The following is a 27565-nucleotide window of genomic DNA, read 5'->3' on the forward strand; positions in this document are numbered from 1 at the left end:
AATAGGAAAAATAGATGTTAAAAATGAGTCTCAGGCTGAGTTTAAAACTCAAATAAATTTATTTAAAATAGAATTTACAAAATTTGATGGATTTTTTAAGAAACTGGATTGGTTTCTGGTACCCAGTGGCGTAGCTAGGGTGGGGCAAGGGGGGACATTTGTCCCCGGGCGCAGCATCCAGGGGGCGCCAAATTGATGCTACGAAATTTTTTAATGGAATGTTTTCCCATTTGGCACACATAAAGGGGCGCAAATTCTTCAGTTGTCCCCGGGCGCTGGAATCGTAGCTACGCCACTGCTGGTACCAGTTTCCTAGATTCAATAATTATAATTTTTTATTCAGTAAAGATAAGTTTGGATATTTAAAACTTTGTGAAATCTGGACCATCAGCATATAAAAGAAATTGAAGATTTCCAACCATCAAGAAAAAATTGTGAGAAATTATAAAATCGAGGCATGGGAAGAAAGAATTTTTTTAATAGAACTGTATGTTTGTGAATTACTATCACTTGTTCTACAAAAAGGGGGGAACTCCATTTTCTCAAATGTATGACAATTTTAGAATCATAGTTGCATTGCGTCCTTAATGGAGTTATCTCATCTGGAGACACGAGACTCTAGAATATATTTTTCCGGTAAACGAGTTTCTGCCAACATTAGTTTAAAGAATAGCTTTCCAGTCAACGAGTCAGATATCCAGAAGTGCAGATTCCCAGAAATGTTTCCTTCGACACCCAGTCACGGACAGATTGCTGGCCTGATAACGGTTTTAGAATTGCTAGCTGTAACTAAAATTGTGATGTAATGCTGTTCTCACTGTTTGAATCAGTGATTAAAGCATTTTAAAAACTATGGGTAACTGAAAAGCTTCGATAAATCCTGACGGTTGTTTATGTAAGTTACTGGAATTTTTAAGAATAGAAGTTGAACGAGAGGAGCGAGTAACTAAGCAATATATATTTGAAGCCAACGAACATAAATCAAATTACATAAATATAATTCATTAAATCGACACGTTCTTCGTGCAGCTATTATTGATTCTTTTCTATATGAGAGGTAGCTGTTATCAAGAAAAATGGCGTGTGTTCTTGCTATCTAAAACAAAGGCCACGTAGTTCTGAATGCAAAATTTTTGTGAAATGTGTGGTATGCAAAGGAAACCATTATCCGGTATTTTACTAGATACTGAATAAAAGATAACAAAATATTTTTTTGATAAAGTCTCACAAACAAATTAGTACATATTGTTGCGTTTTTCTTTTCTGACACCAGCTGTTACGTTATTTTCTTCCTTCACGTTCGTACGGGGTTCGTGTGGATTTGGAGTGAATAACGACGACACTTGATGAAGTATTGAAACACACTTTATTTATCAATATTAAACAGGACAGCTCCAAAGCACTTTTACAGTCGTCGAAGATCTGGGAACTCAGCTTATCGAGTAAACTGAATGAAAAATTACGTCACTACTTATGTGCATGTGACTATAAAGAATTTATGAGAATAAGTGGGAAAATGTACTTCCTATTATATTCAAAGGCCTTTTTAATAGGTATCAAGAATGACATAAAAGCATTTTGTTGTGAATAATTTTAAAGCAAACAGTTGTTTCTCTCCATGAGACAACAGAAAAGGGTGTTTCCTCGTTGGGAGATGCAGTTTATCGTACTCGTAAAGTTGGTTTATTTTTAATTTCCCATTCTTTGTGAAATCATTTAGAAATAATCTGAATGATTAATGATTGATTTCGTTGCAATTAACATTACATACTTTTTTTGTTATTTCATTATATTTTTCTAATACAAAATCGGTGAATGGTTCGTACCTAAATGCCTAATTAAGCAGAAGAATCACATTTACATTTTTAAAAAATTAGATATTGTTAAATAGAAAACATTTAAGAACAGGTAATTTTGTTTATTGATATTTATTTATTTGTTGTCTACGTACGTTAGAAGAAAGAAACTGGCAGCAAGAAAACATATCGATCAAATTTGTTCCTTGTTTTCATCTTGTATCAGATTTGTGAACATGGGATGTTGTGATGTTTTATATTACTCAGGAAAGAGTTAGTTCATTGAATTCGTTGGAATAATAATGAGAGGGGTTTCTACTCATCGGTATAGAGGTTAGCTGCATATTGCTAAGGCTGGGAAGAGTCTTGTATATGGCCCTCTAACCTGTATTGTCTGAGGTTAGCAGTATTTTTTTTTTGCTGGTGTTAGTTATGAGTTCAGTTTACTTGGAGAAATAAATAATATTTATATATTTGTACTTAAAGTTAAACATCTGTGTTGACTTAAAATCAGTTTCTGTAGTTAATCAGATCAATTCTGCTGTTTGTTGGTTTTTATGAGCCCCGCTGTTGTTTGTTTTCATTTAACAAAGAAGTGCAAATTATCTGTTTCAAAATTCATTTATAGAATTTCAGATACATTAACATTTCACCTTTCCCCTTAATTTTTTAAAAATTAACTGTATTGATTAGAAACTCAAACAAGTAAACGGATGTGTTCTTAGAGAATTCATTAGAAATAAATTTTGCACGGAGCGGATTTAAAGTTCACATATTTTTAACTTCATATTGAAGTGATTCTGTAAATATATTTTTTTCGAAAATTCATATTGTTTTTAAAAAAATAATGAAGTAATTTCCGTTTATGATAGATCACTGTGAAATTTAAGAATAAAAATTATGACGCAAATAATGAATAATCAAAACTGAAGAAGGATAACAGTTTGATATTTTGAGACTGTATTAAATATTTACCTGCAAGAAATTGTCACGATAATAAAATACATGTTTGGAGTTTATTTAAAAGTAAACTTTTAAGTTAAAAAATGGGAAATTAAAAAGGAGCACTGACATTTTATAAAATGGAAGTAAGATGAATTTCTTATCAGTTTACTTTTATACCTTCATTTTTAATCTTATGTGATCCTAAACTCCATTATAAATATGACTTCTTGAATCTAGAAGCACTCTCATGCGCAAAAAATATCTGTAGAACTAGCTAATTAAAGTAATTTGAAATAAATTTTTCCTTTTATAAGTAGCTCAGATCATACAATTATAATGCAGTTGTATTATATATAGTTTTGTTAAGAATTTTAATTATTTTATCTCAAATTTTCTTGCTACTTTTTTTACATAACATTCATAAAACTTTCCTTTCCCTCCGTTTATTTTCAATTTATATCTGTATTAAACTAGATTTTGAATAAACTCAGTATAATTAGGTATTCTTATACTATTCTGAATGCTTCATATTATTTTTGATCTTGAAACATGAGGATGTTTCATTTCCTTTCTTCTAAACATTATGCCAGGAAAAAGACAAAAATCATGACTTCAGATCTGTGTAAAAAAAGGCATATTTCATAATACTTGACTAAACAAGAATGTGGCTATTGCATGTACAAAGTCATTATAGTTGGTGGACTCTGTTTTTTTTAATGGTTTTAATTGTTTTTCTTTAATGAAAAGTAGGAATTATACTTAATTGTAACAAAACCATCGTGCTATGGGATTGACTGTGAGGCTAATAACTTCTAACATTGTATTTTTTCTGGTTTTGTCTAAAGATGTAGAGAGATTTAAATTTCATTTAGAATTTTTGTTTGAAGGGGATATGTTTTCTTTTCAGTCTTACCTTAGCTAGAGCTTTTGCCACCTGGGGCAGGCACTGAATGCTTGGGGCTGTCCTTGAATATGCCACCCCTCCTGATTTACAGAAAATTAAAAATATGTCAAAATGACAAGTAGAGAAATAAATTTTAACTTTATATTTGAAGAAAGCTTGTTTAATCTTTGGATTATGGTAACTTGGCGGTTTTTTGGCGAAAATGTGACGACCAAACCTGCTACAGCAACCTGCTAGTTTTGTTTTGGACGCCATTTTGTTTTCACAAAGTTAAGGCGTTTTTTTTTTTTTTACTCAACATTTTTTCCAACAATCTGCTAGCCAAATTATGCTTATACTAGAACTTTTACGGAATAAAATTGCTTAATCATGATGAAGATTAGGTGCGAAATTGGGAGAAAGTGCAGAATCACCCACTGCTTGCGGCGTTTTTAAGAATTGCACATACACGGTATCATCCGTGTACAGGTCAACCTATTTTCACTTAAAAAAACATCCCAGAATTGCACAAAAATGGCATTGCGCACACTCTTGACTTTATCCATGTACACTGCTAAAGTCCTAGCTAGTAACCTTTATCGCCTTACCAAAATGTCGCCAAACTACCTGTTACCATATTCCAAAGATTAGCCGAAAGCTTTAATCCCAAGATTTTAAATTATATTATTTCCTGTTTTGGTGTTTTTTCTGTTCCACGTATTTTTCAGTCAAGGTCTATATCCACAATATTGGTTTCTTGCATGCCTGGAAAAAAAAAAAAAAAAAAAAAAAAAAAAAAAAAAAAAAAGATAAACATTGCTGACTTTTTTCCCTAAATTTTTTTAATGCAATGGAAAATATTGTATTTAATTAAGTCACCTTGCATTCTAATCATATTCACCTGTATTTTAATTTTTTAAAATTTATCCTAAAACATACAGAGCAGAATCGCCCACTGCTTGGCACATTTTTCAAAATCGCCAACTCACGTTTTGTCTCCTGGATTTGCAATTCCTCCAGACGACACTATGCAAGGCATGACATGTACAATGACGAACAGGTAAAATAAATATAAAATGAAAGTTGAAGCAAAATTTTGAAAACTGAAAATTCTTTAAAAACAGCATAATAATTTTAAAAACAAACATGGTTAAGAAAACATAGTAAGCTTCAAAAACTTAAAATCATTACAAAACCCTGAAGAATTAAAATTCATTCTAAAAAAATTGGGGAAAGTGCAGAATCACCCATTGCTTGACGCGTTTTTAAGAATTTTACAAACTCTGTATCCATGAACACATCGACCTACTTTCATTTAAAAAAAAATCCCAGAATTGCACAAAAATGGCATTGCGCACTCTCTTGACTTTATCCATGCACACGTCGACCTCATTTTATTTAAAAAGTCAAAGAAAATTGACAAAAATCCAATTTTTCTTACTGTCATAAAAAGCGCCAAACAAATAAGTGGGAAAATTTTAAAACTGGAAATCCTTTCAAGAAAAAGCCTATTAACTTTAAAAACTAAAATCGTTTCAAAAACATAGTAAATTTAAAGAATATAAAATCCTTACAAAACCCTGAAAAATTCATACTTTCACTTCCAAAAAATTTTAAAATATGAAAATCCAGTCCTTACAAAAACATAATTTTAAATACTAAGAATCGTTTCAAAAACTTAAAATTGTTACAAAACACTGAAAATTTAAAATACTTTCTCTTACCTGAAAAGAAGTAATCCACTCAGCCGATGAACGAAAAATAACGAATTCTCAAATTGTTCTCGAATTATTATTTAAAATAACTGCACATCTACCATCTATTATCGTTTACACCAATCAGAAATTCTAAATTTTAAAATACATACTGAGCACGCGCGAAAATGCTCCGAATTTCAAGCTCAAAAGAAATTCTCAATTTAAAATACATATTATGCATGTGCGAAAATGCTCTGAAATTCACCTTCGAGAACAGCAGAATCGACTTGGATACCACATTTGGCACACTTATTAATCTTGTAAAAAGCGCCAAACACAACACGCCAAATAAGTGGGCTGTTCTGCACTTTAGCCCTTATATTTGTGGATTTTATTATCGAGCTAATATGGCATGTAATGTATTTATGGAAGTGCGAAAATGCAGTTTTCAAAGCCAGAGTCGAAGAACTGATTTTTGGAAATCATTAGTCTTATGCTTGATAAATAAAAATTAACTGTAGAGGAAATTTATCTTAATGTCTTAAAAAAATTCATTTGTCTCCATTGATTATATCAGCTTATATTTTTTTAGCAATTAGTTTTTTAGGCGCTAGGTTTTTTTTCGTTTTTTAGTTGTCAAACATCTCCAGTGGTATTCTGGTAATCCTTGTCTTTTTCTTAATATTTCTACATTTTTTTATTTTTGTTCACAAAAAGGATATTTGTTGAAATATTCATTTGCATTATTTCTTTTGATCTTTCCAGTACATAACATTTGCTCCCTACTTTTTTTTTTTCACTTTAGCAACTAAGCATTTTTTGAGAGAAATATATTTTGGGGTAACCCTTCGTGAAAATTTGTGATTTTTTTTTTACCCTCATTCCTGTTTATGTGGGACATCCTCCCAAGTAAAATAGCGTCCACAACGTAATGCAATAAAACATAAAAAATTATAATATCAAAAAACTGCATTTTAAGTCGAAATAAAAGAAGGAAATAACATAAAAATAGAAATGCAGGTTGATCTTTAGATTATGGTAACTTGGCGATTTTTTGGCGAAAATTTGGCGACCAACTCTGCTACAGCAACCCTCTATTTATTTTTTTCGCCGCCATTTTGTCTTCACGAAGTAAAGACATGTTTCTTTTTATATACTAAACACTTTTTCCAACAATCTACTAGCCGAATTACACTTATGCTAGAAATTTTATGTAACAAAACTGCTTAATCATGACAAATATTAACTGCAAAATTGGGAAAAAGTGCACAGTCGCAAACTCCTTGCGCGTTTTTCAGAATAGAACATACACATAAACCATTTACACGTCGACTTATTTTTACTTAAAAAAACATCCCAGAATTGCACAAAAATGGCATTGCACACACTCTTAACTTTATCCATCTACATTGCTATTTTCTCATAAATTACAAAAATTTGCATGAAAATGCAAAAAAATTCTGTGAATCTTTAAACTCGGCAAAAAGCACATATATGAAATTACCTGATCGCGAAAAAGTATATACCCTTTCCAAGGATGAACGTTTCCATGTATAAAATAAATAAAATATCCAAAAACTTTTACCTCTAAATTATCTATTATATTATAAACGTCACCAACGAATTCATACCGCAAACATTACAAATGGTTACGAATACTTAGTGTCAAATATTTAAATTATTTCCATGCACGTTTACTTCAACTGAAATGTATACCAAATTCCTACAAACATAATTCACAAAATAACTATCATTTAATTAAAGTATAATTAAATTCAAAAACACTACTTAAAATATAAATAAGCACGTACATTAAATTAATAAAAATTAGCTTACAATCCTAATTACTTTAAACTAAATCATTGCTAATAACAATTTTCCAATAATAACATATTACTTTATTTACTCCTTACATTTAGAACAATGCATAAAAATAATATCCTCAAATAATTAAAAATACTAACTTACCTAATCTTCTTCAGAATCTTGATTACGTGGCGGATACACTTTTCTAATTGATTCAATAAAATTATTGAAAGTTTTTTTCTGCGAATTTTTCCTCCATACTTCCTCCGCTAAATAAAAAGCAAAATTCTCTTTATCACAATGCCTCGAAATGGTGCTTTTTATAGCACTCCATGTGCCCTCTATTGTATTCGTATGTGCACCTGTTTCAGGATCTTTAAAATGATATTTATGGTTCACAGCAAGATGTTGAAAACCTTCATCCTCCAAACATGCATATGATTTCCAGCAATCAGATATGATTATGGTACCCGGTAGAATATACTGTTTAATAAAACTTAATAAGCAATCTTTACTTCTATATAGCACAACCTAAAAAAACACTTATTACTACCCCTTTCAATCCCACCAAACACCCATTTTCCTTCCACTCTCCTACCTCTCTGATACTTGCGCTTCCCAAACTTACTTTCATCAATTTCCACAATAGCATTCATACCACCAAGCATACCCATATCATTCTCGCAAAATTCCACACACACTTCCCTACAGAAAGAATTCCAATCAGCTGCAGTACTACTGCTAATTTCTAAATCCGAAATCCAGTAATCAACTGGCAGTCTATTCACCCAATAATAAGAAATTAATAAAATTTCACCCATACTCAAACGACTTTCAGCAAACCACGTACCCTTCCTTACACTCCGTTTCACAAAATGTCCATTTTCACCAGATTTCTTGCACCGCCATTCAAAACTTATCTGTAATATCCTTCCTTTCACACAATCTCATTTCATTCCCACATTTTGGACATTCATACTTATCCGCAATTAAACCTACATTCATACACCATTCAACCAATTCTTTTGAATTATCAGATAAACGCATTAAAAATTTAGAATTCACTTTAGACAGCGCCATGCAATCCGAAAATTAATCAACAGTACTTCACACAACACACAATGAAGCTTAATACAAAATAATATCCAGATATTTTTCCAGTACTCCAGATATTTTTCCAAATCCCCCCTCCCCATTTCCGATTAAAGAACTGTAATTCGTCCATTAATATCACATGACATATCTCATGATCTCTCATTTCCCTCACACAAAATAATGCGTAATCGGAACTGAGTACTTCTCACATTATTACCAAAGTCCTAGGTAGTAACCTTTATCGGCTGCAAAATGTCGCCAAACTACCAGTTACCATATTCCAAATATCAGCCGAAATACATATTATCTAATCTGCGCAGTTCAAAAAGAAATATAAATTTAACTTATTTAGAAATTTCTGTGTCTCTAGTGTGTGACTCACAGAACTCCTTAACAACATCGAAAAAACTGTTTAAAACTATGAACTAGAATCTGTATACTGCCGTTGCCACATAAATTCACAAATGTAAAATTAAAAAATATCCTCCGTACTGCCGGTGGCAGTTCTTTCGAAAATCCCCTTTCATTACACCACACATACCTTGCATAGTGTTCATGTGAGCTTCACTTTTCCAAATTCTTCAATATGACGGCGTAATTTACTGAGAGGTGAATGATTCCATTTAAATCTTAATTTGCACACCAGTCAATCAATGTTTTCTTTCTCTATTCATTCCAAATAGTACAGAAGCTTCAGGTTAATCTTACCACCAGCAGCCATTTTACTGTGTAAAGCACAAAGTAAGTATCGTTCTTCCCAAGTGACATCCAACGTGGAAAAAAGGCCCCGAGAAATATTTTCCGAACAGTCAAAACTACAATCACATATTGCAACCAATCACGTCGCAATAGGATTTCCAAAACATTCAACATAAAATACTCAGGTTACCATAAATAAAACAACATGGTGATAAATGAAACAACAACTTGGTGATAATCCAAGGGTTACCCTAAAATGTAGACTACCCCATTTATTTTATAATGATAAGGAAATATAACTATATAATATAGTATTTGCTGTAGGTGGAGTGGCTAGAGGTAAAATACACGTGGTTTACCAAAATCTCACTAATGATGTTTTGTCACCAGAAGACTTCTCGGTATCAAAAAATTATCACCAAAAATATGAGCTGGGATAACCCAAAATCTCACTAGTGATGTTTTGTCACCAGAAGACTTCTCGGTATCAAAAAATTATTACCAAAAACTGAGCTAGGATAAGCAATAAGTACGAATTTTTCAATCCTTTTCATTTTTGTAAGTATGAGTAACTTTTTCTCATACCGTGCTGTTTTATGATATTGAAAGCTCTGCAAATAATTTTTTTAAAACATTTTATCAGAATTAAATTCTGTTCTCTGTATTCTATCACTTAAAAGAATGTAATTGCACTTTACATAGGTGTGCACATAGCGTAGGTAGGGAGGAAAAGTGGAAATTTCGTCTCTTTCTGGGCTTGCATAACTGATTATACAGTACAAAGTCCGAAATCTGGATGTCCATTATCTGGAATGATCTAAAATCTGGACCTCAAAGCTATAAACATTGTCTTTTTGTATGCTTTACGTATGCGTATTTAATTTTTCTTTCCATAATAAAACACGTAGAGAGTTTCACTTAAAAATTCTGATTCTTAATTTCACTTAGGCACTAAATTAAATACCTCGTTATGAAAAAACAATTATGTAAGCATAAATTTATGAGATTAATAATTTGGCTCTAGCTGAGTATCTGCTTGGCATACATCTCAAACGGAAACATTCACCTATTTTATATCCCTGATGCCGACCTGGCCAGTCATGATTTATTATTTGTTGCTTTCATCCCCGCATGTTTATCAATACATGACAGCTTCAGTAATAACTCATGCAGTGATGTCTAAACTTTTTTTTTATATTAGGAATTGAATAACAGGAGTACGGCAACCTTTTATGCTAACATTATGCTTGGTGATGATTATAGATTTTTAAATGCTCTAAGAAATGTTGACGAGGAAAAATTCAACAAAAATTTCTTTTCATATGCCAAAAATAGATTTTGTTAATGAAACTCGTATGCTAAAAGATTACATTTAGTGCTATTTTAATTAAGTATAACTGATATGTTATTCACCATAAACCCAGAAGCGGCGGCAGAATATGTTGGCACCTGACGGCAGAATTTATGGAAGACAAAATTTTTGGAATTTGGGGAAACACCGAGCGGCAAAATTAAGGGAGGAGAAGTTTTTTATGATTTTGGGAAAGCACTGGAATGCAAAGTTTAGGTGTGGTGAAAATTTAGAACTTAGGAAGTTGCTCTGTAGCAGAATATAGGACCCATAGAGACTGCACCAGGCGGTATTTACCACCGGCCCTAGATAAAGCGTTAAGTATATGTGAGAGTTTATTTATTCAGGACTCGGATTAGTTTTAAGCATGTGCAAGAAATAAACGTAGGTATAGTAAATAACTAAACTAATATAATTCGGGCTTAATTCAGTACGCAATAGGAGCAAGTCAAAATTTAGTGAAACAACGTGGCTTTCGTCGTCAATCTTGTAATACACAGCCAATAATGTATAATGGATGCTATTGAGCTAGGCTAAAATTATCTTTAGTGATTCTAAGGCATTTCAGTTAATGTAGCGGACTGCGCATCCCCCCTAATCTTTTAGTTTGATGCAGCTTATTATTTTTTGCAGTCTGTTATTATTACGGCAATTTTATAAAAACTGAGCTTGAACTTTCGATTAGGTCGAAAAGAGTTTCTAATTCTGGTGCTGCCAAAGGATCTACAATCTGTCTCAAAATTATGTGGGGAGTATGGCATTGGAAAGTCAACTGTATATGACATAAGAAAAAGGAACTTTTTGAATTTTTTGTGGAAGCAACACAAACAACTTACATTGAAAAAAAGTGTTTAATAAAGTAAACAAATAAATATTAAGCTTTTTTTTTTTGTAAATTTTGATACCCTTTAAATCATAATTGTTCTTTTTTTCATAAATTATGATTGAAAGAAATGTTTAATAAAGTAAACAAATAAATATTAAGCTTTTTTTGTAAATTTTGATACTCTTTAAATCATAATTGTTCTTTATGTCATAAATTACAATTTCATATTTTTAACTGTATAATTTCTGCATGCCATCTTACCAGATTTAAATCGATGATCTAATATCTGGAAAAATCCCAAATCTGGAATCGCCGAAGTCCCGACGAGTCCGGATTTTGGACTTTCTACTGTACTAGTTATGACATAACTAGTCATTGTCAGAGGTGTTTCAGCAACGTATCAGTGGGTACTGGATAACCGACACATGTAAAAAGAAATTGCTTGCATTTATTGGTTTTCTTTATTGCTATTTTGAATTAGTTTGTTTCTTTATGAAAATCATGCGTTTTATGTATTTTATTTTAAAGTTTCTGAAATGAGTGATAAAGAGCACGCACAGTGGCGGCATTCACGCCGAGAAGCATTTACCAACCGTTCCTCATCTGCTCCTCAAAGTCGACAAGGAACCACTGCTCAGAGGTGGCGTGATGTGCCATGTCCCACTGTGGGATCTTTCATGGTAGCCAATCGTCTTGAAGAAGTATTGATGGGTGTAGTACCTTCTGACTTACCTCTTAATCAGTTCTGCAGCCTGACTGAAGAAGATCTCAGGACTAAGTTCAATGTTGATGATCCAGCGAAAGTCAAATGTGTTATAACTGTAATACAACTTGCGAAGGAGTTTGAAGGAACAAGTCACGTAAGTTCTGGGCACCTGCATCTCTTAACATTTTTATTCTTTTTAATCCTTGAAATATTGTTAATGTTTCAGGAAACCAATACATCATGGTTTCTCAACATTTTTTTTGTACAGTACTTCCTGTTTGAGGTTCTCCCTCGATGAATCCCAACCCGTGCAACATTAGATTTTGACTGGAAACAACAAAAAAATTTTTTTTAGATATTTGTTCCACTTAAATTTCATCAGATTGTTAATTAAAATTGAGTACAGCACATAAAAACAGAATGGCAGTGATTAAAGACGTTTTAAACCATTTTAAGTGATAAATATCAATGATTATAATATGTTTTGTAATATCTTAGCTAAAATAGAATAGCAAGCTTAAACTAACAGCAACAACGTTGCCGAAATGCAGAACATCCTCTTCTACCGAAGTCACTCAGACCACAGCTTAAATATTCATTTCTACCTTATTTGCTTATATCATAATCCTGAAAATTCATTTTGGCAGGGAAATGTAGACATGAAATTAGAATATATAGGAAAGGCTTGTTCCAAAATAAAAGTAACTTTAAAAAAGTTAAGTTATCAAAATAAAAGTAACTGTTAAAAAATTTAAGTTAACCTCTGTATAAATAAATTAATGTTTAAGTGTTTATTTGATGAGTAACCAAATTTATCAACAATATTCTGTTTACTTTTTTTGAAGCCACCTTCCTGCCCCTTGGGGCTCTTATGTCCCTCTAGATCTCTTAGCATCCAACCCTATCTGAAACTATACCCTGTATAAACATTGCTAGGAGTGAGTCGAGCTTTTTCTTGAATCCAAATCCTAAACACATACATTTATTAAGAAAGTATGGGAAGCATTGCATTGTAGGCTGGGTAGTGCTTATCATAGATTACTGAAGTTACATGTGCATTGCAGTATTTACATGGTATGGCATGAATTGCTAGAAATATCTAGGACTGCTAAGCAGTAGATTATCCATATCCAAAACTATTGAGACAATTCATTAGTTTCAAGAAAACATAGCATGCCAATTAGAAGGGTTCTGGCAGTTTCTGCTAGGTGGCTACAGCCATATTGTTGCATTCAGTTCCAACAAGTAGTGATATTGATGATCTATTATATCACTGATATTGGAGTAACCCAATTTTTTTTGGGATGAATGCTTCCATGAGACATTAATAAAAACCAATCTTTCCATATTTTTGAGTTGAAGCATTTAAGATTTGAGTGATGGGAAAAATGTGAACATTCAAGTTTTGAATCTCCAATTTTTTTTTTTTTTTTTTTTTTTTTTTTTTTAAATTTCAAGATTTGCTTCATTCTTAAACTTTAAATATGGTTAGCAGTGCATTTGTATATGATTAATGTATTTATCCCTGTTTCTTTTAGAACATTTTACAATTTTTTCCAGAGCATGAAAGTTCTGGACAACCTTATTTGAAAAGTATTATTTTGCAATGTTGGTATTTCCCATGTCACAGAGGTTTATTATAGGAAAAAGCCAGTTTATAATTATTTCTGCAGTTAGTTTAATCCTTGGAATTGGTTTAGTGTGGTAAAATAAGGGAAAAAAAATTCTTCCCTATTGTATTCAAATTTAAATAAGTGAATAATAATAAGAAGTATGAACTAAAAATGTACTGGAAGTAAATATAATTTAAATACATAAGAAAACTGAATAACATTTAAATCTCTTAATATATAATGAACTTAATATGCGTGGAACTGTTTGGAAACAGTCTGAATAATTTAATTAGTGATAAAAATTAGCCCAAATTAATAATTTTATATTTTCTTTTATATATGTATATTGAAGTTCATTTTAATTATTAAAAAAACTGCTTAAATGTAGAAATTAATTCTCTAAAACTAAGAAAATTTTTTCATAATTGAAGTTAAAGCTTTTGTATTTTCTTTTAAGTAATTGTTAATATTCTTTCAATGCACAAATTTCTTGATGTAAATGGTCAATAAAATTCACTTATCACATTTGTGTACTGAGAAACTATTTTACTTTTTATTAGAAATCAGTGCTCCTAGAAATTTTAAGAAATTTTACTTCAGTATATCATAATTTAAAAAAATATGTAGTTGTGGGATTTGCCATACTATATTTTTAAAAAGACACTGCTCATGTGTAGTTAATACAGGGTTGCCATACTGGAAGCGTCATTCGGGAATCGAAACAAGAATTCTAGTTTCATGCTAATTTTTCTTAAATATTCTAAATGTCTTTTCTTTGGGTCTTCAATTCTAATAAAAGATTACATTTAATTTGCATTATATATGCTTATATTAAAAGTCTGTTGACTTTTTTAAAAGAAACTGCTTTTTTTTTTTACCTTTCAGAATTTAGTAAGATGATTTCTGAAGACAGTGGTGGTTTAGTATGCAAATATTGTATAACAAGTGTTGGTAGAAGTATATTTATGAGTACCCCTTAGCGAAAATTGGCGGTTTTTGCTGGTACATGGCTACTGAGTTTGTGTAATTCTTTGACTTCTTATTTTGGCTTTGTGCAGCGACAATTTTAGTCACAAAAATCGCTGCTATGCCAAGACAAAATAACAAGTCAAATTATTGCGCAAACTCAGTATCCATGTCCACATTGACCTACTTTCATTAAAAAAAATCAGAATTGCACAAACTAGGCATTGTGCACTCCCTTGACTTTATCCATGTATACGTCGACCTATTTTCACTTAAAAATAACATCAGAGAATTGCACAAACCTGGCATTGCACTCTCCCTTGAGTTCGTCCACGTACACATCGATATATTTTCACATAAAAAGTCAAAGGAGCACCCAATTCTACAGTAGAGGCAAACAAAAAATACATAATCTCGATAAACTACATTTTAAACGAAACAATAAAATAACATAAAAAAGGAAAAACCTCTTATGCAGCTAAGCACTACACAAAGCAAATATCCACTTACCTTATTTAGAAATTTCTTCGTCTTCAGTCTGTGGCACACAAAATTCCTTAACAGCATTCAAAAACTTTCTAAAATTATATGAGCTTGAATTCATATATCGGTGCCGCCACATAGATTCATAAAAACAAGAGTCAAAAATATTCTCCGTAGTTCTGGACTGTCCAGAAAATAGCTACTAAGTAAACCTTCATTTGCACAACAGTCAATTAATGCTCTTTTCCCCTTTTGTTCCAAATCGTACAGAAGCTTCAAATTAATCTTACTACATTCAGCCATTCTACCATCTAAACAATAAAACAAGCAATGTACTTCCTAACCTACACACAACACATGCCCTTACAAAACATCCCATAAATCAAAATTTACCAGAATCATGCAACCAATTATGTTATAATAGGGTTTCCGTAACATTCAACTACTCAGGTTACCATAAATGAAACAACTTGGCAATAAATGAAACAATAACTTCACAATAATACAAGGAGTACCCTTCAGTCTACTCTAACCCAAGTTTTATTACTTTGGCAAAAACTTAATTTGAAAGTTTTTGAGGAAAACAACACATATTATAGTTATAATAGTAATGCTTTGGAGATTCTGTCATTAACATTATAAGTAGCTGTATATAAATTGTATAACATTATAAATAACTGTATATAAACATTATAAGTCATATTGTCAAATTTTTATGTTTTTAAGTGGTACCATAATTAATTTATGCTCTGCGCAGCCAACACGCTAAACAGATAGAATGGAAGTTTCTTAAAACAAACCTGGAAAAGTCAGGGAATTTAATTCTCCAGTTTGAGTACAACCTTGTTAATATTATAATTTAAAAAAATGAATAAAATAATATTATTTATTTTTTTGCCACCCAAAATATTAAATAAATTTGTTTATATTATGTTTTAAAAATAATATCTGTGATATTATGGGCATTGTTACCTTTTGTCATGTATCATGTGAATTTTTTGGTCCTAATGCTTGAACTGCTCATGCACTAGTGGCTTTAAGTTCTTCTATGGTTTGTGGCTTATGTGTATGTACATTTCCTTTTAAGTGTCGCCAGAGAAACAAATGTATTGCTATTAAACTGAAAGTTTACAATGAGCAGATAACTCTTCTACTGCTCAAGGGTTTCTCAAGGATTACTGTATTCCTGCAGAAGTTTTACTGCTGTGTTGCCCACTGTAGGCAAATTCCACAAGCACATATTTCAAAACTGAGTTTAAGACAAGAATATCGCGATTTGTCTATAAAAGCCACTGCAACTGGGAATACAACAAAAAGGACTTGAAACATCCTTTTTGTTGTATCCCCAATTGGAATGGCAACATTGTTTGTTAAACTGAAATGTAGAGAACTGTTATGTGTATGCTTGTCAGAGTTCGTCATGTTTGGAAAATTTGACGACTTCTATTAAAGTCGTTGTGCTAATACTTGAGTGCTGTGAAATGTTGGCGACTGATTTTTTGTGAAGTCATTTTGAAAGATGTGGTGTGGATTTTTGAAAGATTTCTGTGAAAGAGCAGTGGATGCAGCGCATGATATTGCAAAAATTTGTTCATATGGCAACCCAGGTATAAATGTATAGACATAGTTGATGAACATCAGTTACCTCCTTCAAATTCGATGGTTATTGTGCTGGTATTTTTGCACTGATACATCTCTCTCTCTCTCTCTTTTTTTTCTTTTGTGGTAAGGCATCAAAATGAGACTGTTGAGTTTGCTGGGCAATGAAAAAAAAAGCATTGCATTTCTTCAGAAATATGATGATTGGTCTAACAGTTAAGAATGCAATAAACTGATATTCTGTGAAGTTGTACTTCATAAAATTCTCTGTTTTTTTAACAAATGCAGACCACCGTGTATATGGGGGGGGGGAATAGCTTGCACAGTGTCAAATTCTCTGATTATTTTGGTAAGTGAAAAAGATCGCTATGTGCGTAGGAAGAACACTGCAAACAAAATTACATCAAGATTTCTTCTGACAGGTAAGTAATTTTTTGTGGATGTTTCTTGCTATTTTAATTTTAGTGATTCATTGCCATTTTATGGAATTTTTAGTGGGCTTCCATTTTCAAATAACTGTTGCCTTTCACCTATAAGCTTGGCAAAAAGTTAGTTGGCCATGAGCTGATTTATTTGCGGAAACATCATGATATCATCTTCAGTGTTTCTTATTATTTAGGTAGAAAGAACTTCTTCTTCTCCTGCTATTTCACCTAAACCTTGTGAATATGATGATCTTCTCTCCCTTTTCCCTCGGAAGCCACGTCCCATTTCCCGACAGATTTCCGAAGATGTCAGATTTCGTAGAGAAAGTTTCACTTCAAGTCCTCATTCACAGCTTTCTCCCAGCCAAGGTTTGTTATTTTTTTACTATTAAAAGTTATATCGTTCTTTAGAAAGGAGATAATTTTTGTTTTAATTTAACATTAGTTTATAAAGTTATTTTTTAACTTTTTGACTTAAAAGTAAATTTTAAATAAGTGAAAAAAACCTAAATAATAAAAAGAAAATGAAAACATTGTCTGCTATATACAAAAATTTAAAGCAGTTACTATATTTTAAAAACACTTCTCAAATAATTAGTCTGTATTTTAATAGTTATATATGAATTGCCATTCTTAGAAAGAACGTAAATAATCTTTTTTCGTATGCAAATCATTTTACTGAGCTCATATCAGAAATAATTTTCTCAACCTGTAGTTCTAATCCCCACCCACTTAATAAGGTTCCATACTTTCCTTATGAATGTAGCTGTTGTATCACTTCTCTTTAGAATTGTTTTGTTACTTGTTATGAGGTATTTGCTTATTATTATGACTTGCATTGCTTAAATGGCACCAATGTTATAAATAAATCACTGTGTATGTCATCAAACAACTGGCAGTCCTAACCAGGTTTACGGTTTGGTGTAGACTCTCATTGCATTTCTGTTGTATTATGTGCCTTAAAAAAAAAAAAAAAAAAAAATTTTTTTTTGTTTACTAAGGAATGGAGATGATGCTGTATCATTCTTCGAGGGAAAAAATGGTGCTTTATCTCGCATTCCAGCATGTGAAAGTTGCTCAATATAATGGGGCTAGTGCATTTCTGTAAGTGAACTGGGGTTAGACATTGCAGGTCGTTTGGTGATGGTGGCTACTTTATTGATAATCTTGATCTATATAAATAAAAGGTGCCATAATAATAAGGAAGTAATAATAAAAATTGCTCTATTGAATTAAATATTGCTCTATTGCATTAAATATTGATTTGTGAATAAATTAATAATATTTCTTGAACATTTTTTTGTTATATGAAATTAATTGTTTCATTGGAGATAAATCTGAGATTTTGAAATAATTAATGAGAAATTTTATTTTAAAAAATAATGCTTTTGAAGTAACAGATTGTTCCCTTGGTGAATGTTTGTCACATCGTAGTTGCAAAATTTTGTTCTATTTTGCTGGGAAGGTTGTTTTTAATAATTGCAGCTGTCCAAAATGTATTTATTATTTTTATTGTTTACATGTTTTAAATTTTTTAGGATTTAAATAAATTAGTATTTGTAATAATTTAATTTTTAGCTGAATCATCCAATCTGCTTAGAATGAGAGCATCTTTAATGGGTCAGTCAGCTCCATCTCTTTCAGCTAGTATGGTAAGCAAAGTTAGTTTCTATTAACACTGGGAGTTTTTAATTTTAGTGAAGTTTTCAAAATTGGGCTATGTACTATTCACATTTATCAAAAGAAATTTCTAAGTTATAGATGTATTTTGTGTATAAAAATTTTAATTAAATTCAATGTATAAATGATTCTTTAACTGTCATTTTAATATAATGCAATTAGTTTAGTCCAAATTTTTCAGTGGTTGTTGCTCTTAACCTGAGGTAGTGCAATGATTCTAGGTCTTTAGAAGAGAAACCTTCTTTTTTATGATAAGTGCTATTTTTAGCTGTGTGATCACATTAAAAGATTATCTAGCTTGGCATGGGACTAGTCGGCGTGCCAAGAAAGAAATGGAATATAAATCCAAAATTGGTTTGTTGGATTTATTGTCTTCATAGAGCTCTCTTATTTTTCTCAAATATTCATGTACAGTTATATTTTTAAGCAGTGACACATCATGAACATGCCATTAGGGTCGCCAACACTATTTTAGGCTGTATTTTGCATCTGCATTTGTGTTTGGTTACAATTGTTGTCCCATTATTAGAAAATCCGATACTTTTCCGTTCTGCCGGCGCAGGCGATAAGTCGCCAGTAATGGTACAATTGATGCCAAACAGAATATCCTCGCTGGTAACCTTTTATGCCTCACTTTCAAAATAACTCACAGTCATTTATTATCAGATTGATTGTTTCTTTCAATACTGGCATAAAATTACATATAATTCTTACCAGATAGTTCAATTTTATGCCCCAAGGCCATTCATGGTAATTAAGTCAATTAGGATGCAATCACACCGCTCACCCGAAGGCGAAAATATAGAAAAGGCAAAGTCAAGAGTTAAAATCATCAATTCTAATGAGAATGCACTAGTGAAGTAAAGCACTACGGTTTTACATAGTTTCTGAGTAAGCTATTCATAGAAATTGAAGTAATTCTTGCATTTAAACATATATTCCAAATTAAGATTTAACTTGAAATGAATGTAGATAATTACTGAGAGAATTAGATTTTTGTAACGTAGTTTACGTCAGATGAGATTACTTGGGATCAAGTGATATGAACCGCCGAATCAGGATGTTGAACCATGAAAGCATAGTAAATTCTTAAATAAACATCTTTTTACAAATTTATTGTCTTTATTGGCTTTTTACAAAATTTTAAACGATATTAAAATGTTTATGCCTTCAAAATAAAAATTCTTAGAACTAATGTTTGTTAACATCTTTTATCTGCTTGGCGAGATTTGCGCCGGCGAAATGGAAAAGTACCGAAAATCCTTGTTTGTGTGTTTGTGTTTCCTTTTAAAATTTTATATCTAATTTATGTGTAATTTATATTTGTATGTTTGTAAAATCAGAATCAATTTTGGGAATCATTTTTAATATACAAGTTTATATAAATATGTTTATAAAGAATTAAATACACTGCTGGCCATTAAAATTGCAACAACAGGAAGGAATGATCTGATGAACATCAAAATCATGTGAAAGGAAGAAGAGGTTAGGATACCCAAATGATTAGTATTTCGGTGCATTTAAATGACGCAGGAGGGAGAAACGACATCTGTAGTACTGCATAAAAGAAAAGTTGTGTAGTGGATTTTTCATTCGGAAAGCATTTTGTAAGGTCGGAGTTTGCTCAGAATATTGTTTTATGTCTCCAATAATAATAAGAAATGCTTACCAGCAAGTGTCAGAATTTGACAGAAGCAGGATCGTTGCCTATTGAGAGTGTGGGCTATCGTTCTGTGATATCGCCCGTTGCACTGATCAACATCCAACCACTGACATGTGAGTATGGAATCAGTGGATTGCTGAGGTTCATACTAAACGGCATGGAGGACATATTCTTAGGTCAGCCCTGCAAAGCTATACAACCACATCATGAACCATTTGTCAGGATATGGGCATGTTTGCAGCATGCCCAGTATCCACTTGTACGGTGCGTCGACATTTGCAACAACTTCGACTATCAGCATGGCAACCATTACTTTGGCCTTTCTTGACAGTGCAGCACAAAGAGAGACGGCGACTCTGGTGCCACGAATGACAATGCTGGGTACAAGAGTGGCACAATGTCGTCTTCAAATGAGTCCCGGTTCTGTGTACGGTATTCTGATAGTCGTATGCGTGTCTGGAGGTTCCAAGGAGACCGCGCATCACCTGCTTACATTCGATATTGGCATAGGAGCCCTGTACCTAGTGTGATAGTTTGAGCAGCCACTGGGTGCACAACACCCACATCTCTAGTTTGGATCGATAGTAATTTGAACGCAGATTGGAACATTTCTGACATCTTATATTCAGTGGTTGTACCCTATCTTCAAGGCCTTCAAATGCTGTATTCCAACAAGATAATGCAAGACCACAAATTGCACATCATGTTCTGACCTTCTTTGATACGCAGGATATTCGACTGCTGCCCTGGCTTGCAGGGTCTCCAGATCTGTAACCCATTGAAAACATCTGGTCATTGGTTCCTGAGAGACTGGCCTGCCACCACTCTCCAGCTAATAATGTTGATGAAGTGTGGCATAGACTGCATGAGATGAGTTTCCTGTTTCTGTCATCCAAGTCCAGTTTGACTCGAAGCTTAACTGGGTAAGAGTCGTTTTAGCTATCAGGGGTGGCAGCTGTTTCTACTAATTTCATACCCCTGTTAACCCCCAACCTGCTTACAAATTTAATCAATTTTGTCTTCATGCCATACTGTTTATGTACAATAAATATCATTTTTGTATTTGCTTTCCTTTCTTGGTGTTATAATTGTGATGGCCAGCTTTTAGTTATATATTAATGTTGTATGTGATTAAGAATTAAAACTTGCAGTTTCATTTTAAAAAATAATTTAACAGAAGGTAAATTTTGATTATAATAATGAAAATGTATAACTGAGCTGACAACATTTTAGAAAGAATTTTGCTAACTTTAAAATAATTTCCATTAAACATATCAGATTTTGCACGATTTCTTATTTTAATTACCTATCTGAAATCCATTAAAATTATTGTTAAACATGTATTGCTAATGTAATCTAGCTTTGAAAATACAATATTGTTTTCTTTTGTTTCTAGAAGGATCTTGGGCCACCTAGAAGAGGAAGGTATATATATCATTTTTTATTTTCTGTCATGTTTCTTTTAGCTTTTCTGTTTATATTTTTATGTTTAAAAAATATGACATGAAGATTTTACATTCATGCTTTTCAAATTAATTTTGGATTCAATTTTTGTAGAAATAATTTAGAGAAACTGTTGTGTATTTTATATTTAAATAGAGTTCAAGCTCAATTATCCAAGTTAAGTGGGACTGTAGCTAGATCGGATAATCAAAATCTTAGTTAATAAAGACTAAATTTGAATTTTTTCTTCCCACAAGGCATTCTGAAATTGTTTATCGGAAATTCTGAATATAACTGTGTATGGACAAGTATTAAAATTTTAATGAAACTCTCTTATTACTGGATCAAATTTTTCTGCTTCAACTAATAACTATTACATATATATTATTTCATAGCAAAAATATGAAATATTCATGGGAAACGTCAACAAACTGCATCAAAATTTATGCAAATTGTTAAAGTTTGTCAAATTTCTTATACAATCGAAACCCGCTCTAACAGATTTCAAGGAACTAGAAGTTTGGTTTGCTATATCTGATCCAATTAAAAAAAAAAAAAAAAAGATTACCTCACAAAAAGCATGTTGAAAATGGACGACAAATCGTGGGTGAGGGGACTGATTAACCTTGTTACATCTACCAAAAGGAGTATATAATAAATCGAATTTTAAAAAATCATATTAAGATTTTAGTAGAACTAATATTACATACAATCATTAAATTTATTGGTAGTTCTTTTCCAGTTTTGCTATGCATTAATAATTTTATGCGATAAATTACTTGATTTTATAATTATGAATAATTGTTTCATTCTTAACAATATATAAACGCTAAAAATAATTGTCTTATTTGCTTTTAACTTTTATTTTATTTCTGAGAGCAAAAATAATATGCAATTTTCTGCTGGCATGTTTCGGATTGTGAGAGAATTTTATCCATGGTTGAAAAGCAAAGCTTCAATAACCTATATAAAGAATATCCTGTGTCTTGCAAAAAACTTAAGAATGCAGAATCCTTATTTGAAGGACATAACTTGGAGAGCATTTATATACTTAAACAAAACAAACCAATGAGCATCAAAATTTTTTCCCTAAAAGACAAATCAACTGTATATCTCCAGCTCATACGATTCATTTCTTTCCGTGAATAGTGAAAATTTCAGCATTTTCAGCCCAGCATCAGTGTTAAGTAGAGTTATGTCTGACTGTTCAGTCAAAGAATCTGGATTTAGAGATCCTGTTTATTTACTCTGGTTCAATGGTCATTAACACTATTCGGTGACCTAAAATCTGTTTGTGTCCTCCAAGAGCTCTACCTTTCAGAGCCTTTGGTTAGAACATAGAGAAAAGTGCAGTGAAGGTAAAAGAAAACTAACATAAAGGTATTTTCCTTTATGGATTTAATGTAAATGTGGATAAAACATGGATGATGTTTAAGGTTCAATAACTTTAAATTTGTAGAAATTTCGAAAAAAACATGAAACACACAGAAAAGTTTCAATCCAAGATATCTGTACAGTTATATCTGATTTTCATACTTTTGGTGATTCACTATAATGGTATAAAAGAATATTAAATGTATAGAAAATTAGAAGGGACCAGGTTCGTTTGTTATATCCTGGAGATTGCCGTGAGCTGGGTTCGTCATTGATTGTCCTATAATTTTATCACATTATCATGCCAATTTTTAATCATTAAAATATCCATACAAGAAGCATCAGGACATTGGTTTAAATAATAAAGAAGTTTGCTGAAGATTTCAGTGCCTACTATAGTCTATTACTTTAAATTATAAGTTTATTATTTTTTTCCATGGCCCAATTAGACTCGTGGGAACAACAGCTGCAGAAAAAAAGGTCATATTGTTTAATTCTGCCCCCTCCCATTTTATGTTCAAAATTCAAGACCTACATGGCTAGTTTTATCAGTGTTTCCATTTAATCATCATCATCTTCAGCACCTCCATAATTTTTATTCTTTTCTAGATCTGCACTGCAAGTGATTTTTCATCACTTGACATTTGAAAATTTGGGTAACTATGTTCTGTATTTATCCACTCTGAAATTTCATTGTTTTACCCTTTGAAACATGTCTGCAAATTCATTGTTGGTTACTGCCGTTTTTGTCTTTAACAGAAGTAAGTCATATTTTTACAGTAGTGTTCACACTTAAGTGGTGTTTAACTGATCCATCACTGAAAAGAAAGGCCAAAAGATCAATCATTGGTAAAGGAATTTGCAAATGGTTACTGATTTTTCACTGTACCCTCTCTAATGTATTACGTTTTCCCAGTGATTTGTTTAAGTTGATTGCTGGCTTGAATTAAGAGAGACCTTGTTTGATAAAGATATGGTTAATAGAGATTTAACTCTGAAATTGAATTAATTTTCAAAATTATTAATAATTGTCACAAGTAATTGAAATGTATTAATTTTCATTTTTATACTAAATTTAAATATGGCTATTCCACTTTAGTAAACAAAACTATTTCATTTGAAATAAATCAAAATATATGCATCATAACAAATATTTTTCTTATCTCATGTTTATTTGAACTGATTTTGTTGATTATTTGATTATCAATAACTCATTTGCTGATGGATGTCTACCATAATGAATGTTTCATATTTTGATTTTTAGATCTACGCGTAAGAGTTTTATCAGCAATACCTCACCCACCTTACCTCGTTGCCATTCACCAATTTTGCAAGGTAATTTCTGTCTTTCATCTTTTTTTTTTTTCTTTTTTCTTTCTTTTTTTTTAAATACATCTTATCTGTGTCTCATGATAAAAGGATCACACATAAAGCATCTATAATCTGTGGCAAGAAATGATAGGCAAAATTTAATTTGATGTCTCAGAGGTAAATATTATGTGCTAATTATATTGTTTGTTGTAACTTTTTGTAACTGTGATTCTTTTTAGCTTACCATGTGTTTCATTAATATATACATATATATTACTTTGGAACTATTGATTTTTATTTTAAATTTTATTCCGTAGTGTACTACATTTTTTGTCTGTCTCCACATATATTGTCTTAATCGCATTGAGGAATTTTTTTTTCGCATTTATTTGAAAATCAGAGATTTAAATTAAAAAAAAAATTAATAAAACTTACTACTTTCATTAAATTTTTTAAATTTAAATCTTTAGTTGAATTTGCATTTTTTTTTACATTTTAGCACGGGAGTGTTGTACAAAAATGCGAGAGAGATGAAATATGGCCAGATTGAATTGTTGATTTTATGGAAATAGACTAATTAATTCCTCTTGAAAAGTTAGGATCTTTCTATGGAATCGGCAACAGTTTTTCTTGTAAAAATTGTTTATTAAATTATATTACAATTTTTGTTTTCCACCTTTAATAAGTTTTGCACTTTACAAAATCCTCCATTTCAATAGTTTTTCAGTTAAGTATTTTCTTGTCATTTTTAGGAGACAATCAAATTGTATTTAATTATTAATTATATATATATATATATATATATATATATATATATATATTTTACCTGATTTTAAAATTTTATAGTTCTCCTTTTTAAATTCAATTTAAATAATTTTTCAAGATGGTATAACTTTTTTCTCCTAATTTTCACATTTTATGTTTTTGCTATTTAATTTAAAGAATTTTTCTGAGATGGTATAATTTTTTCCTTCTAATTTATAAAAAAACTTAAAATTTGTAAATTAGATGAAGAATCTTATACCATCTTGAAAAAATTCTTTAAATTGAATTTAAAAAGAACTTGTAAAATTTTAAAATCAAGTAAGATTCAAACTGGAAAGAAAATTAAAAAAAATTATAGAAGTTTCAATACATTTTTGAAGAATAAAAAAAATTAATATGCAAATTAATTGTTAATATTTTAATCTCTCAAATTGACCCTTCAAGGGGTAATTATTTAACATTAAAACATAAACATTTAAGGAGTACTGAATTCATGCTTCATTCCACTTGACTTTTTGACCTTAATAATGTAAAAAATAAAAATAAGCAGAAAGAGAAGAGGGAAAACAATTTCTATACGATTGTATTTACACCTGTTCTCAAAAAGTCTAGTAACCCAATGTGATTTTAGACTTTTCAAAGAAGCTAAATAATGCAATATGTTTAAATGAATTAAGATTACAAACAGTACCAAAATGCAGAATAAAAATCTAGTTTTCAACACGTCATTTTACAGAAAAAATACAATGGTCATTTAACAGTAAAATTTAAACCTGCAAACATTTTTTACCCAATAAATTTTGCCAAATAGCTAAGCATTACATAAGATGGCATGATGCGAATTGATTTTGAAATGATGTGGTTTAGATTTATATATTATGAACAGTTAGTAGTGTTAGGATAGGAATGAGAAGTAGCCAAATTAAAATGAGGAATAAAATGGATTATTGCCAAATTAGAGGTAGTAGTTTGCTTTCATATTTAATATCTCTCTCTTTTTCACACACATGCACACATATATATAAATGGAGCACTCTTTGCTATCATCATTGAAGTAAAAAAAAATCTGATGTGTAATTTTTGCTTTTTATGTAATTTAAAAATAAAATTTACTGTAAATCATTCATTTTCATCTGTAATTTCAAAGCCTAATTTTTTCGTATTTTTTTTTTCAGCTGCACCAGTTGATAACATGAGGAATATTTCATTCAGTCAACACACTATTTGTGCTTCAGTAAAACGGTAAGATTTTCAGTTTTTTTAATTTTAAAATTAATTTAGTACAAGAACTGTACAAAAGCATTTTCTCTTATGTATGTCCATGATATTTTGAATTTCACCTATGCTTACACCACCATAACTCATGCAAAGTGTTTTGAATATACTGCAGCACTTCTGAATTGTTATGTGAAATACGTTAAATTAGAATTTTCTAATTATGTTAAATGGATTGCCAAATGTTTTGCGTATCATAATCGTATTCCTGGGGGTACGTGAGGGGTTGTTTAGGGATATGCAAAGATATATAAGCAGGGGCAGAAAAAGCAATGTAATAAGTTGTAATTCCCCTTTTCCATAATTGCCATATTGCTAAATTCCTTTTGTATCATTTATGGATACTTATTCATCCAGACTTGACTTCAATATACAGACTCACGATATGAATTTATTGCTCTGGGCTTCATTTTGATACTCAGTGAAGGGGTTTTCCTGGGAACTTTTTCCTGTGGTCAGCCACCTAAGATGTTACAAATCATATGTAGTCACTTCCTGTCCTCTTGTGTCACTGTATATCATAGTCAGTGGTTATCAGCTAACTGTGTTTTCAGTACTGAGTAAATCAAACTCTCTTTCTTAAATATGCAAATCAGTTTGAGTGTGGAGTTTTTTCTTAAAATTCAAGTTCTTTTAAAGTTGCTAAACGTAGAGTTTTGTGTCTATAAAAATTTCCTGGTTCCTCTGTGCTGTGATTATCATCGGTGTAGCACAAAGTCTTCTGGTTCGATGAAGTAATGCAATTTTGGATTTCTGACAGTAGCAATTTTGTGATTGTGGATAGTGAGTGATTCAGTGGTTAAAAAGTACAACTTTGCACAGTATGGAAACTTCTGTAATAATTTTGATTTGGTATTTGCTAAGCCCATGTTTGAAACCACTTATTTTAGTTACGTTTGAAATTTCATACTGATTTATGCCTACTGAATCTCGCATAACTATCTGGTAGTTTTTCAAATATAAATATAGAGTTACAGAATAGTTCTGTTTTCACAGCATTGTAACAGAATCTATTCTCAACAAGACAGGTTTTTGGGGAAAATGCACTAGAACAGAAAATGATTGAAATAATATGAGGCACTTTAAAAATTTCTATAAGAGAAGTGAGTTTCGAGTAACAAATAGCCTTTTAACTAGTTTAAAGAGAACATAATTAACTAATTA

General features: G+C 31.2%; 1 protein-coding gene across 4 annotated transcripts in view; it reads left to right on the top strand.

The window, feature by feature from the left end:
- The first annotated feature begins 1985 nt into the window (after positions 1-1985).
- dop (microtubule-associated serine/threonine (MAST) protein kinase dop) overlaps positions 1986-27565 on the top strand; it is a 189818-nt gene continuing 164238 nt past the window's right edge. For all 4 annotated transcript variants that reach the window (XM_085821506.1, XM_085821508.1, XM_085821509.1 and 1 more), the window contains exons 1-7: positions 1986-2195; positions 11627-11958; positions 17085-17259; positions 18469-18542; positions 21630-21658; positions 24315-24385; positions 26302-26368. In XM_085821506.1, coding sequence (XP_085677632.1) covers positions 11635-11958; positions 17085-17259; positions 18469-18542; positions 21630-21658; positions 24315-24385; positions 26302-26368 — 740 coding nt within the window. In that variant the 5' untranslated portion in view covers positions 1986-2195; positions 11627-11634. The remainder of the gene's footprint in view (positions 2196-11626; positions 11959-17084; positions 17260-18468; positions 18543-21629; positions 21659-24314; positions 24386-26301; positions 26369-27565) is intronic.

The sequence above is a fragment of the Stegodyphus dumicola genome, chromosome 8, assembly GCF_044657685.1.
Source record: "Stegodyphus dumicola isolate Sdum_Otavi_A_Nest chromosome 8, ASM4465768v1".
In the NCBI taxonomy this organism is placed as follows: Eukaryota; Metazoa; Arthropoda; class Arachnida; order Araneae; family Eresidae; genus Stegodyphus; species Stegodyphus dumicola.